Here is a 15730-nt window from a genome sequence, read left to right as displayed (position 1 = left end):
TCCAGTGGCCCAGCCTCCAACAATGGCCCCTTCACAGCAGGCCTAATTCCCTTCCACAAATCCTCCGTTACAAATCTGCCAAACCTCGGCCCACTGAGATGCCCAGGGTCACATGCTTTGGGGCCTTCTCATTGTAGGTTTCTTTCTGATGCTGTCACTGGCGTGGCTATTGTCACCATCTTGTTCTTCTTCCCGTCCCAAAGGCCCTCTCTCAAGTGGTGGTTTGACTTCAAAGGTAAGGTGGTCAAGGCTGGGGTCTTGGTGGGCTCAGTGAGGACTGTGACGTGGAGTGTGGTCATCAAGGGCCTGGAACCCCCCACTGCACTAACCACGTGGTCCTTCCTGCTTCTCCTTTCACTGTCTGAACCGTTGCCTTGTCTGGGGACAGGGGTTAGCAACTACAGTCTCAAGACCAAATCCAGGCAGCTGTCTGTTTTTGAACAGACTGTGAGCTAAGCACAGTTTTCAGATTTTTAACTGGTTGAAAAAAAAAATCAAAAGAAAAACATTTCAGGACATGTGAAAGTTACATGAAATCTAAATTTCAGTGTCCATGTATCAAATTTTGCTTTCCCCTAAGGAACCTGTGTAAATTTATTTTCTTTAGTTATATTAGTACCTACACAATAGCCTCAATTTTGCCTCTTGGCCCACGAAGCAAAAAATGTTTAGTTTTCTTGCCCTTTGCAGAAAAATGACCCCTTGGCCCAAAGCAGGAGTTGCACGTTGGCTGCCCAAGGAGCCACGCATGGAAAACACAAGCTGGGTTTCAACTGTATAGGAAGTGTTGGGGACTGAGGAGAAACTGCCTGAAGGCATTCCGATTCCATTTTTTAAAAAATCGCTGAGTACCTCTAAACAAAATGCCATAGACTGTGGCCTTCAGATTGCCAGCTTGCGACTTCCTCTGGTGTCCAGCAGATGTCTGCCAGAAGGTGACGCCAACACCTGAGGCTGCCACCTGGGGCAGTTGGCTGAGCTCCTCCGGAGTCAGGAAATAGGGACCATAATCAAACTATTTTCTATTGTTGAGAAAAATAGAGTCACTCAGGATAGCCCTAGCCATGGAAGAGTCGGGGTTTGAGTGTGGGGAGTATAGTGTATGTGTCCTGTAGGAAGATGAGGATTTTACAGGCTCCATAAACAGTTCTTTCTCTCTTCTTCTTTTTTTTTAATGGGGTCTCACTCTGTCACCCAGGCTGGGGTGCAGTAGCGCCATCACAGCTCAGTGCAGTCTCGAACTCTTGGGCTCCAGTGAACCTCCCACCTCAAACTCCCAAGAAGCTGGGATTACAGGTGTGAGCCACCTCGTTTGGCTAATTAAAAGAAAAAAAAAATTGTAGCAGCTGGGCATGGTAGCTCACACCTGTAATCCCAGCACTTTAGGAGACTGAGGCGGGTGGATTGCTTGAGTCCAAGAGTTTGAGACTAGCCTGGGCAACATGGAGAAACCCCATCTCTACAAATTAAAAAAAAAAAAAAAAATACCTGGGCATGGTGAGGCACGCCTGTAGTCCCAGCTACTTGGAAGGCTGAGGTGGGTGAATCGATTGAGCCTGGCAGGTCAAGGCTGCAGTGAGCTCTGATGGCACCCACTGCACTCTAGCCTGGGTGACAGAGTGAAACCCTGTCTCAAAAAAAAATTTTTTTTTTGTAGTAACGCGGGTCTCACTACATTACCCAGGCTGGCCTTGAACTCCTGGCCTCAAGTGACCCTCCCATCTCTGCCTCCTGAAATGTTGGGACAGCAGGCATGAGCCACCATGTGTGACCCATAGACAGTTCCTGTAGCATAGCTGGACCTCAGGGAGGCTGGAACTGGGCCTAAGGAGGCTTAGCTGTGGGCCTGCGTACTCTGCAGTTGAACAGGATTCAGCTTTTCTCCATTTCTGCTTCTCTTCCAGTCAGTCTTCCAACTGGCTGTTCTCATCATTCCCTCTGTATATAATTTCTTAACCTTTTCCTAGTTTCTGCTGTTTGTTAGGTTTTGTACCTTTATAGTTTCTGCTTCATTTTAGTCTCTACTTTTGTTCCCTTGTAGTGTCTGATCCCCGTGGCTTCTGCTAACTCCACTTCCTCATGTTTTCTATTCCCTGTGGCATCGCCTCTCACACTTTCTGCCCCTTCCTGGCTTCTTCCACCTGATGGCGGCCACTTCCTCATGGTGTCCAACTGCTCCCTTGAGCCTCTGCTTCCCCCGAGCCTCTGTGTCCTCACAGTATCTGTTTCCTCCTGGCTTCTGCTTCCTCACCCAACTTCAGCCCAATCATGCCCCCTGTGTGTCATGCGGCCTCTCTGTTCATTCTTTCACCTTCAGGTGTCACTTCTCTTCGCCCAGTGGGTCTCTGTTTCCCATTGATGCATCTGTAAGATGTAAGAGTCGGGTTGGTCCAGCTTGTTGTTCTTTGGGCAGATTTCCTCCCACAAGGCTACTTCACAGCCTCATAGATCCCTGGCCAGCCTATGGATCAGCTGCCCTTGGTCAGGTGCCCATCCACGGTTCTGGCACCTGGGGGTGAACTCACAATGCCCAGGGCTTTCCCTCAGCTGGGGCCATGGGGAAGGCCCTATTGTTACAGGGCAGGGAGCCCCCAAATTGGGGCTTAGTCTGGGAGGGTTCTTGGCTGCTTCATCCAGGAAGGAATTCCAGGGCAAGCCAGTGGTGTTAGACAGCAACTTTTATTGAAGCGGCAGTGCACAGCAGCACAGAGGTTCTGCTCCTTGTGGAGTGGGGCTACCCCATAGGCAGTGTGCCCAGAGTAGTAGCTCAGAGGCAGTGCTGCAGTCATATTTATATGCACTTTTAATTATGTGCAAATTAAGGCGTAGTTTATGCAGAAATTTCTAGGATAAGGGTGTTAACTTTTAGGTTGTTGAGTCATTGCTATGAAAAGGGATGGTAACTTCCGGGTGTTGCCATGGCAATGGTAAACTGACATGGTATACTGGTGGGCATGTCTTATGGAAAGCTGCTTCCACCCAGGACCTGTTTTAGCTGGTCCTCAATTTGGTCTGGTGCCCAAGCCCCACCCCTGGAGTGAGTCCCGCCTCCTACTTTACTATGACACAGCTGACTGGCATCCCAGCTCTGCTACTACTTTTCTGGGTGACCTCAGGGAGGCTCCTATATTCTCCGAGCCTTGCTTTCTCACTTAGAAAATGAGGGAGTCCCTTAGATGCCTTCCACCTCTGGCTTTTACTGGCTTTATAGATCAGGGGTTGCAAACTCAACTGCCTACAGGGAGGTAACACTTATTTTATATATAAGATATATATTCATATGTTTTATAAATATATAATCTATAAAACATATATATAATATATAATATAGATTATATGTAATATATATATATATTTTTTTGACCTATGTTTATCTCCAGATGGAAGGTAACATTTATATGCAGCAGATTGAGTTCAGGAAAATGTGTCTCAAGAAACATATGGCCCTCCTTGTCAATCTTTCCTTTCCCATTTTTGAAACAGAGAACAGTTTCCTTATTATACAAAGGGAGACAACAGCTGAGGTCAGTAAGAAGTGGTGAGAGGCTGGGCGTGGTGGCTCACACCTGTAATCCCGGCACTCTGAGAGGCTGAGGTGGGTGGATCACCTGAGGTCACGAGTTTGAGAGCAGCCTGGCCAACATGGTGAAACCCTGTCTCTAATAAAAAATACAAAAATTATCTGGGTGGGTGGTGCATGCCTGTAACCCCAGCTACTTGGGAGACTGAGGCAGGAGAATTGCTTGAACCTGGGAGGTGGAGGTTGCAGTGAGCCAAGATCATGCCACTGTACTCCAGCCTGGGTGAAAGAATAAGTCTGTCTCAAAAAAAAAAAAAAAAAAAAAAAAGAAGTAGTGACGGCCTCAGTCTTGTCGCAAGGCAGGGTCTGTGGAAAACTGGTGAGCCAATCCCCACTTAAATTAAAGGGGGCAGATATTACTTAGTTTTCACTGATTGTACCCATGCAGGAAAACAGAACTAGTTTAGTCAGATTTGCTGATTTTTCAAAAGAAGCCAAAAATCTAGATTTTTATGTGGAATCTCCCTGGTTTTAAATATTGGCAACTCATTAAAGTTGAAAAACAAATACTATGTGGGCCAACCACAGTAGCACTAAAACACGTGTATTGAGTCTGGTCCATGGAATGCCAATGTGTGCCCTTAGCCCAGGGGTCTTTGAACTGGAGTTTCCAGCATTGCCCAGAGGGTGGGGAGGGAACTCCATGAGCACTGCCTGTCCTTTGGCCACCAGTGACCCTGTGCAGACTTGGCTGATGTGATACTTTCTGGTATTTAACACTAAAGACTTTTGTGGAGTCTTATATTGTGGTCAGTAAGTTTCCAAAGAGAGTAAGTGACTTGTTCAAGGTCACACTGCTCATTAAAAAGAGTCAGGGCCAGGTGTGGTGGCTCACACCTGTAGTTCCAGCTACTTGGGAGGCTGAGGCAGGAAGATTGCTTGAGAAGTTCAAGGTTGCAGTGAGCTGTGATGGTGCCACTGCACTCCAGCCTGGGCAACAGAGTGAGACCCTGCCTCAAGAAAAAAAAAAAAAGAGGGGGAGAGAGAGACAAAGAGAAAGAGAGAGAGGACCTAGAACCAGACATTCAAGCCAGCCTTGATTTTCTTCTTATACTCACCCCACTATTCTTTTATGGGTCTGAGTTGCACTTGCGTTTCTCACCCTTTGTGGTCATTCAAATATTGATTGAGTGCCTACTATGTGCTAGGCACTGTGCTTGTGGTGGAAAAGTAGTTGATGATGATGGTGATGATGATGATGACGACGACTTCTCTTTCCTCTTTGTCAACTAGCTGTTCCTCTAGAGAGCTTCGTGACTCACTCCATCACTTCATTCAGGGCTCTGTCCAAATGCCACCTCCTGAGAAACCTTCCCTTACTGCACCATCTAGAAAATCTCCCTCCTGTGTTACTCTTTATTCATTTACCTTATTTTATTTTTCTTCATAGCACATGAAATTTCTTGACATTATTTATTTATTTTTTAAGACAGGGTCTTGCTCTGTTGCCCAGGCTGGAGTGCACCCACACAGTCTCAGCTCACTGCAACCTCTGCCTCCCAGGTTCCAGCGATTCTCATGCCTCAATCTTCCAAGTAGCTGGGATCATAGGCACCCATCACCATGCCCAACTAATTTTTGTATTTTTAGTAGAGATGGGGTTTCACCATGTTGGCCAGGCTGGTCTTGAACTCCTGACCTCAGGTGATCCACCCACCTCATCCTCCCAAAGTGCTGGAATTACAGGCATGAGCCACCATGCCCGGCCAGTGTATTTATTTGTTTATCACCTGACTTCCCCCCTGGAATATAAGTTCTCCAAGGAGACGAATTTTCTCTGTTTTGGCCATTTCTGTATTCTGAGAGCCTAGAAGAGTGTTTGACACATGGCAGGTACTCGATATATATTTGCTAAATAACTGGCCAAGGACTTGCTCTGGGCAAGGCCCTGGGATGAATCCTTTGCACAGAGGGACCATTTCATCTTTCCAGTAAGTCTCTGAGGGAAGTGCTGTTACCCCATTTTGCAGAAGAGGAAATCGAGGCTCACAAAGGTAGTGACACTGGCCCAAATCACACAGTTGGGGCACAGCAGAGCCAGGATTCAAGTCTAGTTTAAAGCTTGTGCCTTTAGCTACTGCTATAGACAGCCAGCGAATATCAGGTTGAGCTGCAGTGGGAAATCCACGTAGTCAGAGATTGTGCTTATGAGAAATAGCAGCAAAGGCATGGTTGGATGGGAAAACAATAAAAACCATGGTAGCTAACATTAACTGAGCACTTGGCATGTGACAGACAGTCTGATACGCGCTCGCCATTTAATCTGCATTACATGGGACCCTGCTCAAGGCCTTCTTCCTTCCTCTGTCCCATCCACCCTTACCTGCTGTGTGGGGTGAGTCACTTCACTTTTTCAGACCTTTTGTACTTCTTTAATGAAATATTTTATCACCTGAAGGCAGAGGGCTGGGCCACCTGCCATGTCTGGTTGCCTTGTCCAGTTCTGGGCTTAAGTGTATGTTGCATTTGGCCCAAGAATCCCCTCAAGGTATATGACACCTGCACCACATGTAGATACCATGGGCTGCATGCACCTGTGGGCTGCATAAACCTGTGGGCTGCATACACCTGTGGGCTTCATACATCGGTGGGCTACATACACCTGTGGGCTTCATACACCTGTGGGCTGCATACACCTGTGGCCACATACACCTGTGGGCTGCATACACCTGTGAGCTACATACACCTGTGGGCTGCATACACCTGTGGGCTTCATATACCTGTGGCCACATACACCTGTGGGCTGCATACACCTGTGGGCTGCATACACCTGTGGCCACATACACCTGTGGGCTGCATGCACCCGTGGACTGCATACACCTTTGGGTTTCATACACCTGTGGGTTTCATATACCTGTGGACTCCATACACCTGTGGGCTGCATACACCTGTGGACTGCATACACCTGTGGGCGGCATGCACCTGTGGGTGGCATACACCTGTGGACTGCATGCTTACTGGTAGAGGGATTTTATTAAGTAGCTTTTATTATCTTTATTTCCTGACTATAAAATCTTGTTTTAGGTAAACCACTGTGTAACATTTGGAAAAAGCTCAAAAGGAGAAGCAAAATGTCCATAACTGCTTGACCAGGAACTGTCCTGGAAGATGGCAAACTGCCTTAAAGGAGTCAGACCCATCCTCCCTGCTTCCCTGGTCACAGTCTGCCAAGAAAAGTCCTATTTCAGGAGTGATTACCCCGCACCAGGCATGGGTCTAAGTGTGTCATATACATTATTTGACAAATATTTACAGAGTAACCATCAGGTGTCAAGCACTGTTCTAGACCCTGGGGATGCAACTATCAGCTAACTGGAAATGCCTCATCTCCCTGCAGATCCATCATTGTCCTGGTTGGTGTTCACAGGAACCCCCCTGGTTCTATAATGAGCCATGTGCCGGCTGAGGAAATGGGCTCAGGGAGGCAAAGTCACTTGTCAAGGGCACGCAGTGAGCCAAGACTGAGGAGGGTCTGTCTCCAAGCCTATGCCTCCAACCCAGGGATGTCACACTACCAGCCAAGTGCCAGGTCCAACCCACCACCTGCTTTTGTAGATAGAGTTTTATTTACAACCAGGCCCACATGTTTAGGTATGGTCTCTGGCTGTTTTCATGCCACAATGACGGAGTAGTGACAACAGAGCCTGTCTGTGTGGCCTGCAAAGCCTCAATGATTCACTCGCTAACCCCTTGCAGAAAGTCTGTTGACTCCCCCGCCCACTGTCCTCACCACTGCAGCACTGCCACTTTCGAGGAAATAAAAATCATCCCATCATTTCAAGGCTCAAAAATACCCTTTGTTTCTATTTTTCTAAATGTCCTTCCTCTTTTTCTTTCCTCTCTGTGCATGTTCCAGTACAAAGAAAACCTTTTCTCTTATAAATGAGGGTAAAAATAGCTCTTGTGCTGAAGGGCTGTTGGGAGAGTTAAGTTATGTCCTGCATGTGGAGTTTTTTAAAACTCTCAAGCTGTGGGAATCATGAAAATTATTTTCACTGGGAATAGAGCAGCTCCCCTATCATGATGCCTGTGCACTCTCTCCCTAAAGCTCCAAGCCAGATGCTGGATCCACCACTTGGCTTCCTGGGGACCCCTGAGTGTCCCCAGTAAGATGGGGCTGCAGGGCTGGTGGCCTCTGCCTCAGGCTGAGCGGCCCTGAGTGTGTGCTGAATCCCTCTCTCTGCCCAGCTCCCAACACAGAGACAGAGCCCTTGCTGACCTGGAAGAAGGCCCAGGAGACAGTGCCCTGGAACATCATCCTTCTCCTGGGAGGGGGCTTCGCCATGGCCAAAGGCTGTGAGGTAAGACCCCCGGCCCCCCTAACCAGCAGGAACAGCGGGAGGCAGATGTGGGCGGGTCCCAGTGCTGGCTGCAGCACCAGGATCAGAGCAGGTGAGCTGCACGTGCCCTGGGGGCACAGCCAGTTTCCTTACCTGCCAAACTGAGATGATCATAGTTCATTCCTCACAGGTCCACACTCAGGACCAGGTGCTACAGAGAAAGAAAGGAATGAGTTACGACCTGGATCCTTAAGGAACTCATGATGGACAAAATATTAATATAATACTAATACTAATAATATTAAGACTCGAGGGCTCTGTGACTTAAGAGGGATAATAACATATTGTGCTCACCCAATGCCAGACACTGTTCAACATGCTTGTGGAGGCAGAAGGATGGCTTGAGGCCAGGAGTCCAAAATCAGCCTGGGCAGTATAGTGAGACCCTCTCTCTTTTTTCTCTCTCTCTCTTTTTTTGGGATAGAGTTTCGCTCGGTCACCTAGGCTGGAGTGCAGTGGTGCCATCACAGCTCACTGCAGCCTCAACCTGCTGGGCTTAATCAGTTCCCTCACTTCAGCCCCCCAAGTAGCTGGGACTACAGGGATGCCCCACCATGCCCAGCTAATTTCCTTTTGTATTTTTTTGTAGAGATGGGATTTAAAAAAAAAATTAGCTGGGTGTGGTGATCCCAGTGGAGTCATGATGATAATACTACACTCCAGCCTGGGTGACAGAGCAAGACCTCATCTTCCCCCACCCCCCACCAAAAAAAAAGAAAAAGTAAAAAACATGCTTTACACATTAACTCATTTAAACCTCCCAACAATGCTATAAGGTAGATACCATTATTATGCCCATTCTCTAGATAAGGAAGTTGAGACACAGGGAGATAAAGTACCTTTTCCCTAATGTCACACAGCTACGGAGTCAGGATTAGAATCCAGGCAGTTGGGCTCTGGAGTCTATGCTCTTAACCACTCTCATATAAGTCCTAGATAGTAATATTAATTAGTTCATGGATGTTATTATTAATGTTATTCCAGAGGGCTTTGTGAGCTCAGAAGTCAGGGCTGGGACCAGGGTGGAGCAAATGAGGCACAGGGAGTGCAGAATTTCAGGGAGTGCTCACTCTCCGGGGTGTGCCAGTGCGGGTCAGCCAGCCCAGCTCAGAGGCAGTGCGACGTCGGCATCCAGCTTCTGTCTCCACAGATTATCTCACTGAATTGCCGCACCAGCCCTAAGAGCTGGGTAATGGTTTTATGTCTCTTTTACAGATACGAAAACTGAGACATGAAAAATTAAGCAACTCTCTTAAATTCTTACAATTGCACTCTGCTTGGGAGCTGGAGTTCAAATTCTCCCTGATTTCAGAGTCCAGACTCCAAATTGTTCACTCCAGAATTTTGCACATGCCAGCCATTGTTCGAAGTGCTTTGTGAATCAAATATGACCCAGTTGATCTTTATAAACACCACTGAATCAGATGCTATCACTGTCTCCATTTTAAAAATGAGGAATCGGAGGCAAAAGGAGGCTAAATAGCTCACCTACATTTGCACAGCCAGGAGATGGTGGAGCCAGGATCTGAAACCAAAGCTCGTGTGGCTGAGCTCCGTCCCACCCCTGAACGCCTCGTAAACCGAGGCATTCGAAACCACAGCCAGTTAAGAGTCAGTCTGCGATTAAGGATAAGGGAAGCTGAAATTACTTCTTTTATTGCCTTCTCTTGTTAATTCAATTTCAATTTTCAGTTTCAAATGAAGTTACAATGTTGGACACCTGTTAACCGTGTACACTGGTGGGAAGCCCAGGCTTGGGAATCTCAGTATCTGGTCAATCTAGGCTCTACCACTCCATGCTGGGACACTTTCGGCAGGTTTCTTAACCTCTCTGGGTTCCTATTTTTCTCGTCCACAGACTGAGGCTCAAAGCTGTTACTCTACAGGGTTACTGGAAAATATTAAAGAATAACTGCCCGATACATATAGCTGATAAGAAGTGCTAAAAACTGCAGCACACCAGCTCATAAATCCTCATGCCATGGTTTCTACAGGTTGGGCTTTCAGGAAGTAGACTCCGGGATGGAGATTTGCAAGCGTGGGCATCATTAGGTTGTGCCCTTGGGGTCACTGTGGTAGGGAGAGGCAGGAAGCAGGAGAGGGCAGAGGGAGAAATGCAGCTGGAGGCAGACCCAACCCCACAGGACCACTGGAGCTGAGATGGCCCTCAGAAGCAGTCCAGGTAATCAGAGATAGCCAGGCCCTTGTATCCCAGCATCCATCTGTCTGGGGACACAAGCTGCCCCAGGTGCAGGTATGGCCTCAAGAGAGGCTGCTTTTGGGGTCTGAGACAGCTGAGTGCACTCCCTTAGCGGGGGCAACAAGACCTCCACTGACGGGGATCTGGGTGGCACATTCAGCCTCTCTACACAGGTGCCCATTTGAAAATAAAATATGTTTTACTTTGTTTATTAAAAAAACACATAAATAACAGTACAGACTTCAAAAGGAACAAAGGAATAGATGAGCAAAAGCACTGTTATTTGTCTCCATTTTAGGAATCCTGAGACCCAGAGAGGTTAAGTAACTGGTTCTTGGTAACACAGCTCATTAGTAGCAGGGCTAAGATTTGAACTCATGTCTATCTGACTTATGCTATTGCCTCCTGCTGGGGGTGTCTTAGGGAAGGTTTTCTGAAGGAAGTGACATGTTATCCAGATCTTGAAGAAGTGTGCTGTACGATGGAACCAGACCATCTGAATCACAGATTTCCCACTTCTTAGGTGTGTGATCTTTGTCAAGTTACTAAACCTCTCTGGGCCTCAGTTTCCTCATCTGTAAAATTGGAATCACAATGGCACCCACCTGGTAAAGTTGTCATGATTATTAAGTGAGTCAATATATGCAGAGAAATGAGAACACAGCCCAGCACAGTTGGTTATTATGGTTAGACACTGAGGAAAAGGAAAATCAAAATCAAGAATCAGGTGGAGGTTCATGGCTTGAGCAACTTGGTGGAAATGGTGCCATTTACCTCAGTGATCTGAGCCCAGCCTGGACTAGAGGAAGAAGGCTGGATGAGATGACCCTGATCCAGAGGTTTCCCTAAGCTCCAGGAGTAGTGTGGGGAGCACTGGCTCTCAGTGGAGGCTGGGCTGCGGGATGCTGGGCATGCTAAGAGGCCACCCTGGCTCTGAGCTCAGCCCTGGGCAGCTGGCCGGAGTTTCTCTTCAACAGGGGCTTTGTGTAGTAGCTGTTCCTTTCCCCAGCCTCTGTCGTACCATCCCCTCCCCGGGCAGCCACAGCCTGGCCCAGGAACGACCAGAATGCTTATGGTACATCCTGGTTCCTGGCCCCTGCCCCATGCTCTCATCAGACCACAGCCTGGCAGCCTCCTGAGGATCAGAGGTCCTTGGATGCAATCCAGGGTGAGCCTGGGTGTGTTGACTCCCAGCGCTGGTTCTGAAGGGCAGGAAGCCTATCCTAGCGCTTACTCTGAGCCTCAGCAACTCGCTTAAGCCCACTTAGGGTCCTCACTGCAGTTTTCTCCTGCTGCAAAACCATATAGTCATGACTCTGCATAGACTTAAACTCAAGTCCAAGGTTTCCCTTGGCCAACACAGAAAGTTGTATGGGATAATGTAGGTCCCAACACTGGCACCTACCTCTCTTCCCTCCTAACACCCCTCCAGTCTCCTTGGCCCCTTCCTCAGCCACACCAGACTCACATGCACCCCACAGCCTTTGCGTCTTCCCTTTCTCTGTTGAATTTTCGTCCTGAGAGCTCTGAGTCCTCACTCTTCAGGTCTCAGCCCCTCAGAAATGCCCTCCCAAGCCCCTACGTCTAGAATAGCCTCCCACCCCAGTCCCTCTTCCTCTCATGACCCTGCCTATTCCTGTATACCACATCCGCCCCCGAAATGATCCTGTGGGCATGTTTATTGATTGTGTCTCTTACTGGAACGGAAGCTCCATGAGGCAGGCAGAGATCGTGTCTGTTTTATCCACCACTGTTCTAGTCACCTAGAAGACACTGGGTGCATAATGGTGCTTAACACATCGTTGTTGCTATGACCTACAAGATGGGCTGCTTTGAGAATTGCTAACATAATGTATGGAAAGTACCCAGAAGAGTGGTGATATACCCCAGGTGCTCAAACTAGGAGCCACGCTCATCTTCACTATTATGATTACTGTTATTATTGCATTAACTCATTGATGAAAGGTTGATCTTATTCTGTTGGCACAACAAACTTACAAATATATTGTGGTGATAGAGGTAAGGAGAAAATGTGTATTCTCCCCATTTCTCATTTTCTGCCAGAAATCTGTCATCTTTATTATTGATACAGTTTTGCTGTGTCCCCACCCAAATCTCATCCTGAATTGTGTAGTTCCCATAATCCCCACATGTCATGGGATCTGGTGGGAAGTAATTTAATCATGGGGGCAGTTACCCTCATGCTGTTCTTGTGACAATGAGTGAGTTCCCAAGAGATCTGATGATTTTTTTGTAAGGGGCTTTTCCCCCTTTTGCTTGGCACTTCTTGCTGCCACCATGTGAAGAAGGATGTGTTTGCTTCCACTTCCACCATGATTGTAAGTTTCCTGAGGCCTCCCCAGCCATGCTGAATTGTGAGTCAACTGAGCCTCTTTCCTTTATAAATTACCCACACTTGGGTATGTCTTTATTAGTAGAGCGAGAGTGGACTAATACAATTATTATTACCCTCATTTTATTGGACAGACAAGCCTGATGACATGACTAAGATCCAGATTCTGAATCTTACTAGGGCACATCATATTATTTATTTGGGCAAATCACTGAGCTTTTTTGTGCTTCAGTTTCTTCAACCATAAAATGGAGATAATTGTACAGATGGTTCCTGACTTCACAATGATTCGACATACGATTTTTCAACTTTGCAGTGGTGAAAGAGTGGTATGCATTCAGTAGAAAAGGTACTTAGAATCTTGAATGTTGATCTTTTCCCAGGCTGTGATATGTGGTAGGATACTCTCTTGTCGATGCTGAACAATTATGAGGGTAAACAACAGATATTCTACAGTGTATAGCATTGCCAGATGATTTTGCCCCAATGTAGGCTAATGTCTGTGTTCTGAGCACATTTAAGGTAGGCTGGGCTAAGTTATGAATATTGAACTTATGCCATAACAAACCTCCTTATAAGATGCTCCTCTACTCTGTATCAAAGACACCAAGAAGAGAGGACCTGGTTGAAGTAAGAAAACAGGAGGAAGAGGGAAGCACCTCTGCCAACTCAGTCTCCCCACCTCCCATCTTTGCAAGGTGGCCTTGGGTACTTCTGGTCATCTTCAAGGCCAATAAGAAACTTAATTTGACAACCACTGCACTGGGCAATTTCTGAGTTCCACCACTTCAGGCATCTTGTGACTTCATGCTACTAGTTATGGCAGGCACTAACCAAGCACCCAGACACTTTCCTAGGCCCTTTATAGATTCGCTCCTTTTCTCCCAACAATAACCCTCTGGGACAGGCACTATCATTATCCCTGGTTTACAGATAAGGAAATTTTAGCACAGAGAGGTTAAGTGACTTTCCGAGGAAGTTAAGTGATAGCTAGAAAGGATTAAGCTGGGAAGCAAACTCAGACTGACTCCAGAACCCCATCTCCTCACCTTCTGGCCATGCCACCTCTGACCTTGGCTGTCGCTGGTCCCTGGAGTCCCTGGGAACACTGTGGGGCTGTGTGTTTCCAAGGAAACAAAGCTTCCAATTCCTAAGAATACGGGAAAGAGGCCAGGGCGTGGGGGCTCATGCCTATAATCCCAGCACTTTGGGAGGCCTAGGCAGGAGGATCGCTTAAGCCCAGAGGTTCAAAACCAGCCTGGGCAACATAATAAGACCCTGTCTCTATAAAAAAAAATCACTTAAAAAAATTTAGCCAAGCGTGGTGGTGTGTGCCTGTAGTCTCAGCTACTCAGGACACTGAGGTGGAGGCTTGCTTGAGCCCAGGAGATAGAGGCTGCAGTGAGCTATGATTGTGTCACTGCACTCCAGCCTGGGTGACAATGTGAGGCTCTGTCTCAAAAAAATAAATAAAATAAAATGGGAAAGGGCAGGTGAAGTCCCCTTAGAGTCCCCAGTAGAACCCTACGCAACAGGGGTTTTCCTCTCTTCGGAAGCTGCCAGACCTCCCTCCAGTGCTGGAGCTGCACCAAGGCCTGTGTGGCTGCGGGGACGCTGGCTGGAAGCCCGGTCACTCAGAGGCCTAGCTACGGGGCAGCTCCTGGCTTCTCACTTACCCGAGTCATTAATATTCCCTCTCTCTAGCCCCTCTCCGTTTAACTGAGCACAGAGCTGTCAGGTCAGACTCTTTGCCAGAGCTGTGGCCTATAGGAAAAACCAGAGGTCCCATTTTCTCCCTGCAGCGCTCTTTGCAGCTAGGGGAGGGGCTGTGGCCTCCATGCTGCCACTTACCGTATTCCCCAGGCTAGCAGACAAACTGCAGATGTACCAGAAACACCTTAGTCTTACGAGGACTCCTTTGGGGAAAAATATTTTTAAGCATTTATTATTATTCCATCGAAGGTAACTTTTAAGTCAAATTGTAGGGGCAAATGTACTATTTTATTTATGTAAAAACTGTATGCCGTATTCTATTCTATTTTATTTTATTTTTTGAGATGGAGTCTCACTCACTCTGTCACCCAGACTGGAGTGCAGTGGCATGATCTCAGCTCACTGCAACCTCCGCTTCCCTGGTTTAAGCGATTATCCTGCCTCAGCCCCCCAGGTAGCTAGGATTACAGGCGTGCACCACCACGCCTGGCTAATTTTTGTATTTTTTTTAGTACAGATGGGGTTTCACCATGTTGGCCAGGCTGATCTCGCACTCCTGACCTCAAGCGACCTGCCCACCTTGGCCTCTAAAAGTTCCGGGTTACAGGCATGAGCCACCATGCCCGGCCCTGTATGCTGTCTTCTAGAATTGATTATGAAATTTTTAAGTTCTGAGGAAGCAGAGACTTTTCTATTAAAAGTAAAAGTATATATATATAGTGTCTTTGGTATACTGGGTTGATAAAAGGGCTATGGTAGCAATACATTGGATTCTGAATGTTAACAAACTAACCCAGCTCTGCCCTAGATCAGTTCCAAAACCTACAGCTTTGTTTTAGGTCTAAGTAAATGGTCGCTGTATTGTGATCTTACTGCACCACAGTTCCACCAGGGGGCAGCATTGAGCAGATTTTGACATCCTCTGCTTTGCCGCTTTGTGGTTATAATGATGTGTTGGGTCAGTTATTTAAGGATGCATTTGATGGTGAGAGGACAGAGGTGTGGAAGAGTATTATAGATGTTATACACTGGTAAATAGGGTAACTTCTGGAGAAGTCAGCAGAGAGAGCACCCAAATAATTCTGCAGCACTGACAGGGGAGTGGAGTCTCGGTGAACTTCTCTACCCGTCTCTGCCCTGGAGGACTGGAGTCAGCACTGGGCATTGCTCTTAATTTAGAGGCAAGGTGACAGATTGGTGTGTCCAGAGGAAGATGCTGATTCACAGGGAGCTTTGCAGAATCACATCATCTTATGGAGATAGATGGCTGCCTTAGGCACTACTTTTAGGGACCCTGGGCAAGTCACAAAAACTTTTGGGCTCAAGTTCCTCCTCAGTAAAACAGGGACCAATGATATTTACATTTCAGGATTGTTGGGAGGAGTCAAGGAGCTAATGCCGGCAGGTGCCTGGTCCCCTGTAAAGCCTCAATAATGGTGATTCTTACGAGAATGAATAATAATGCAACGTTAATATTTGTATTATTATCATTGTAATAATTATCCTTATTACTGTTCATATATATGTATCTCATATATGTTCAT

At 47.1% G+C, this 15730-nt stretch overlaps 1 protein-coding gene across 3 annotated transcripts in view; it reads left to right on the top strand.

Annotated features, from left to right (window-relative positions):
- The window catches only part of SLC13A3 (solute carrier family 13 member 3), a 106971-nt gene that overhangs the window by 81744 nt on the left and 9497 nt on the right, over positions 1-15730 (top strand). For all 3 annotated transcript variants that reach the window (XM_003904652.5, XM_017944758.3, XM_017944757.2), the window contains exons 9-10: positions 138-235; positions 7769-7881. In XM_003904652.5, the coding sequence (XP_003904701.2) occupies positions 138-235; positions 7769-7881 (211 nt within the window). The remainder of the gene's footprint in view (positions 1-137; positions 236-7768; positions 7882-15730) is intronic.

The sequence above is a fragment of the Papio anubis genome, chromosome 16 (genome assembly GCF_008728515.1).
Source record: "Papio anubis isolate 15944 chromosome 16, Panubis1.0, whole genome shotgun sequence".
Classification (NCBI taxonomy): domain Eukaryota; kingdom Metazoa; phylum Chordata; class Mammalia; order Primates; family Cercopithecidae; genus Papio; species Papio anubis.
The sequence above is the reverse complement of the archived record's forward strand: the minus strand, read 5'-3'. Positions and strand labels throughout refer to the sequence as shown.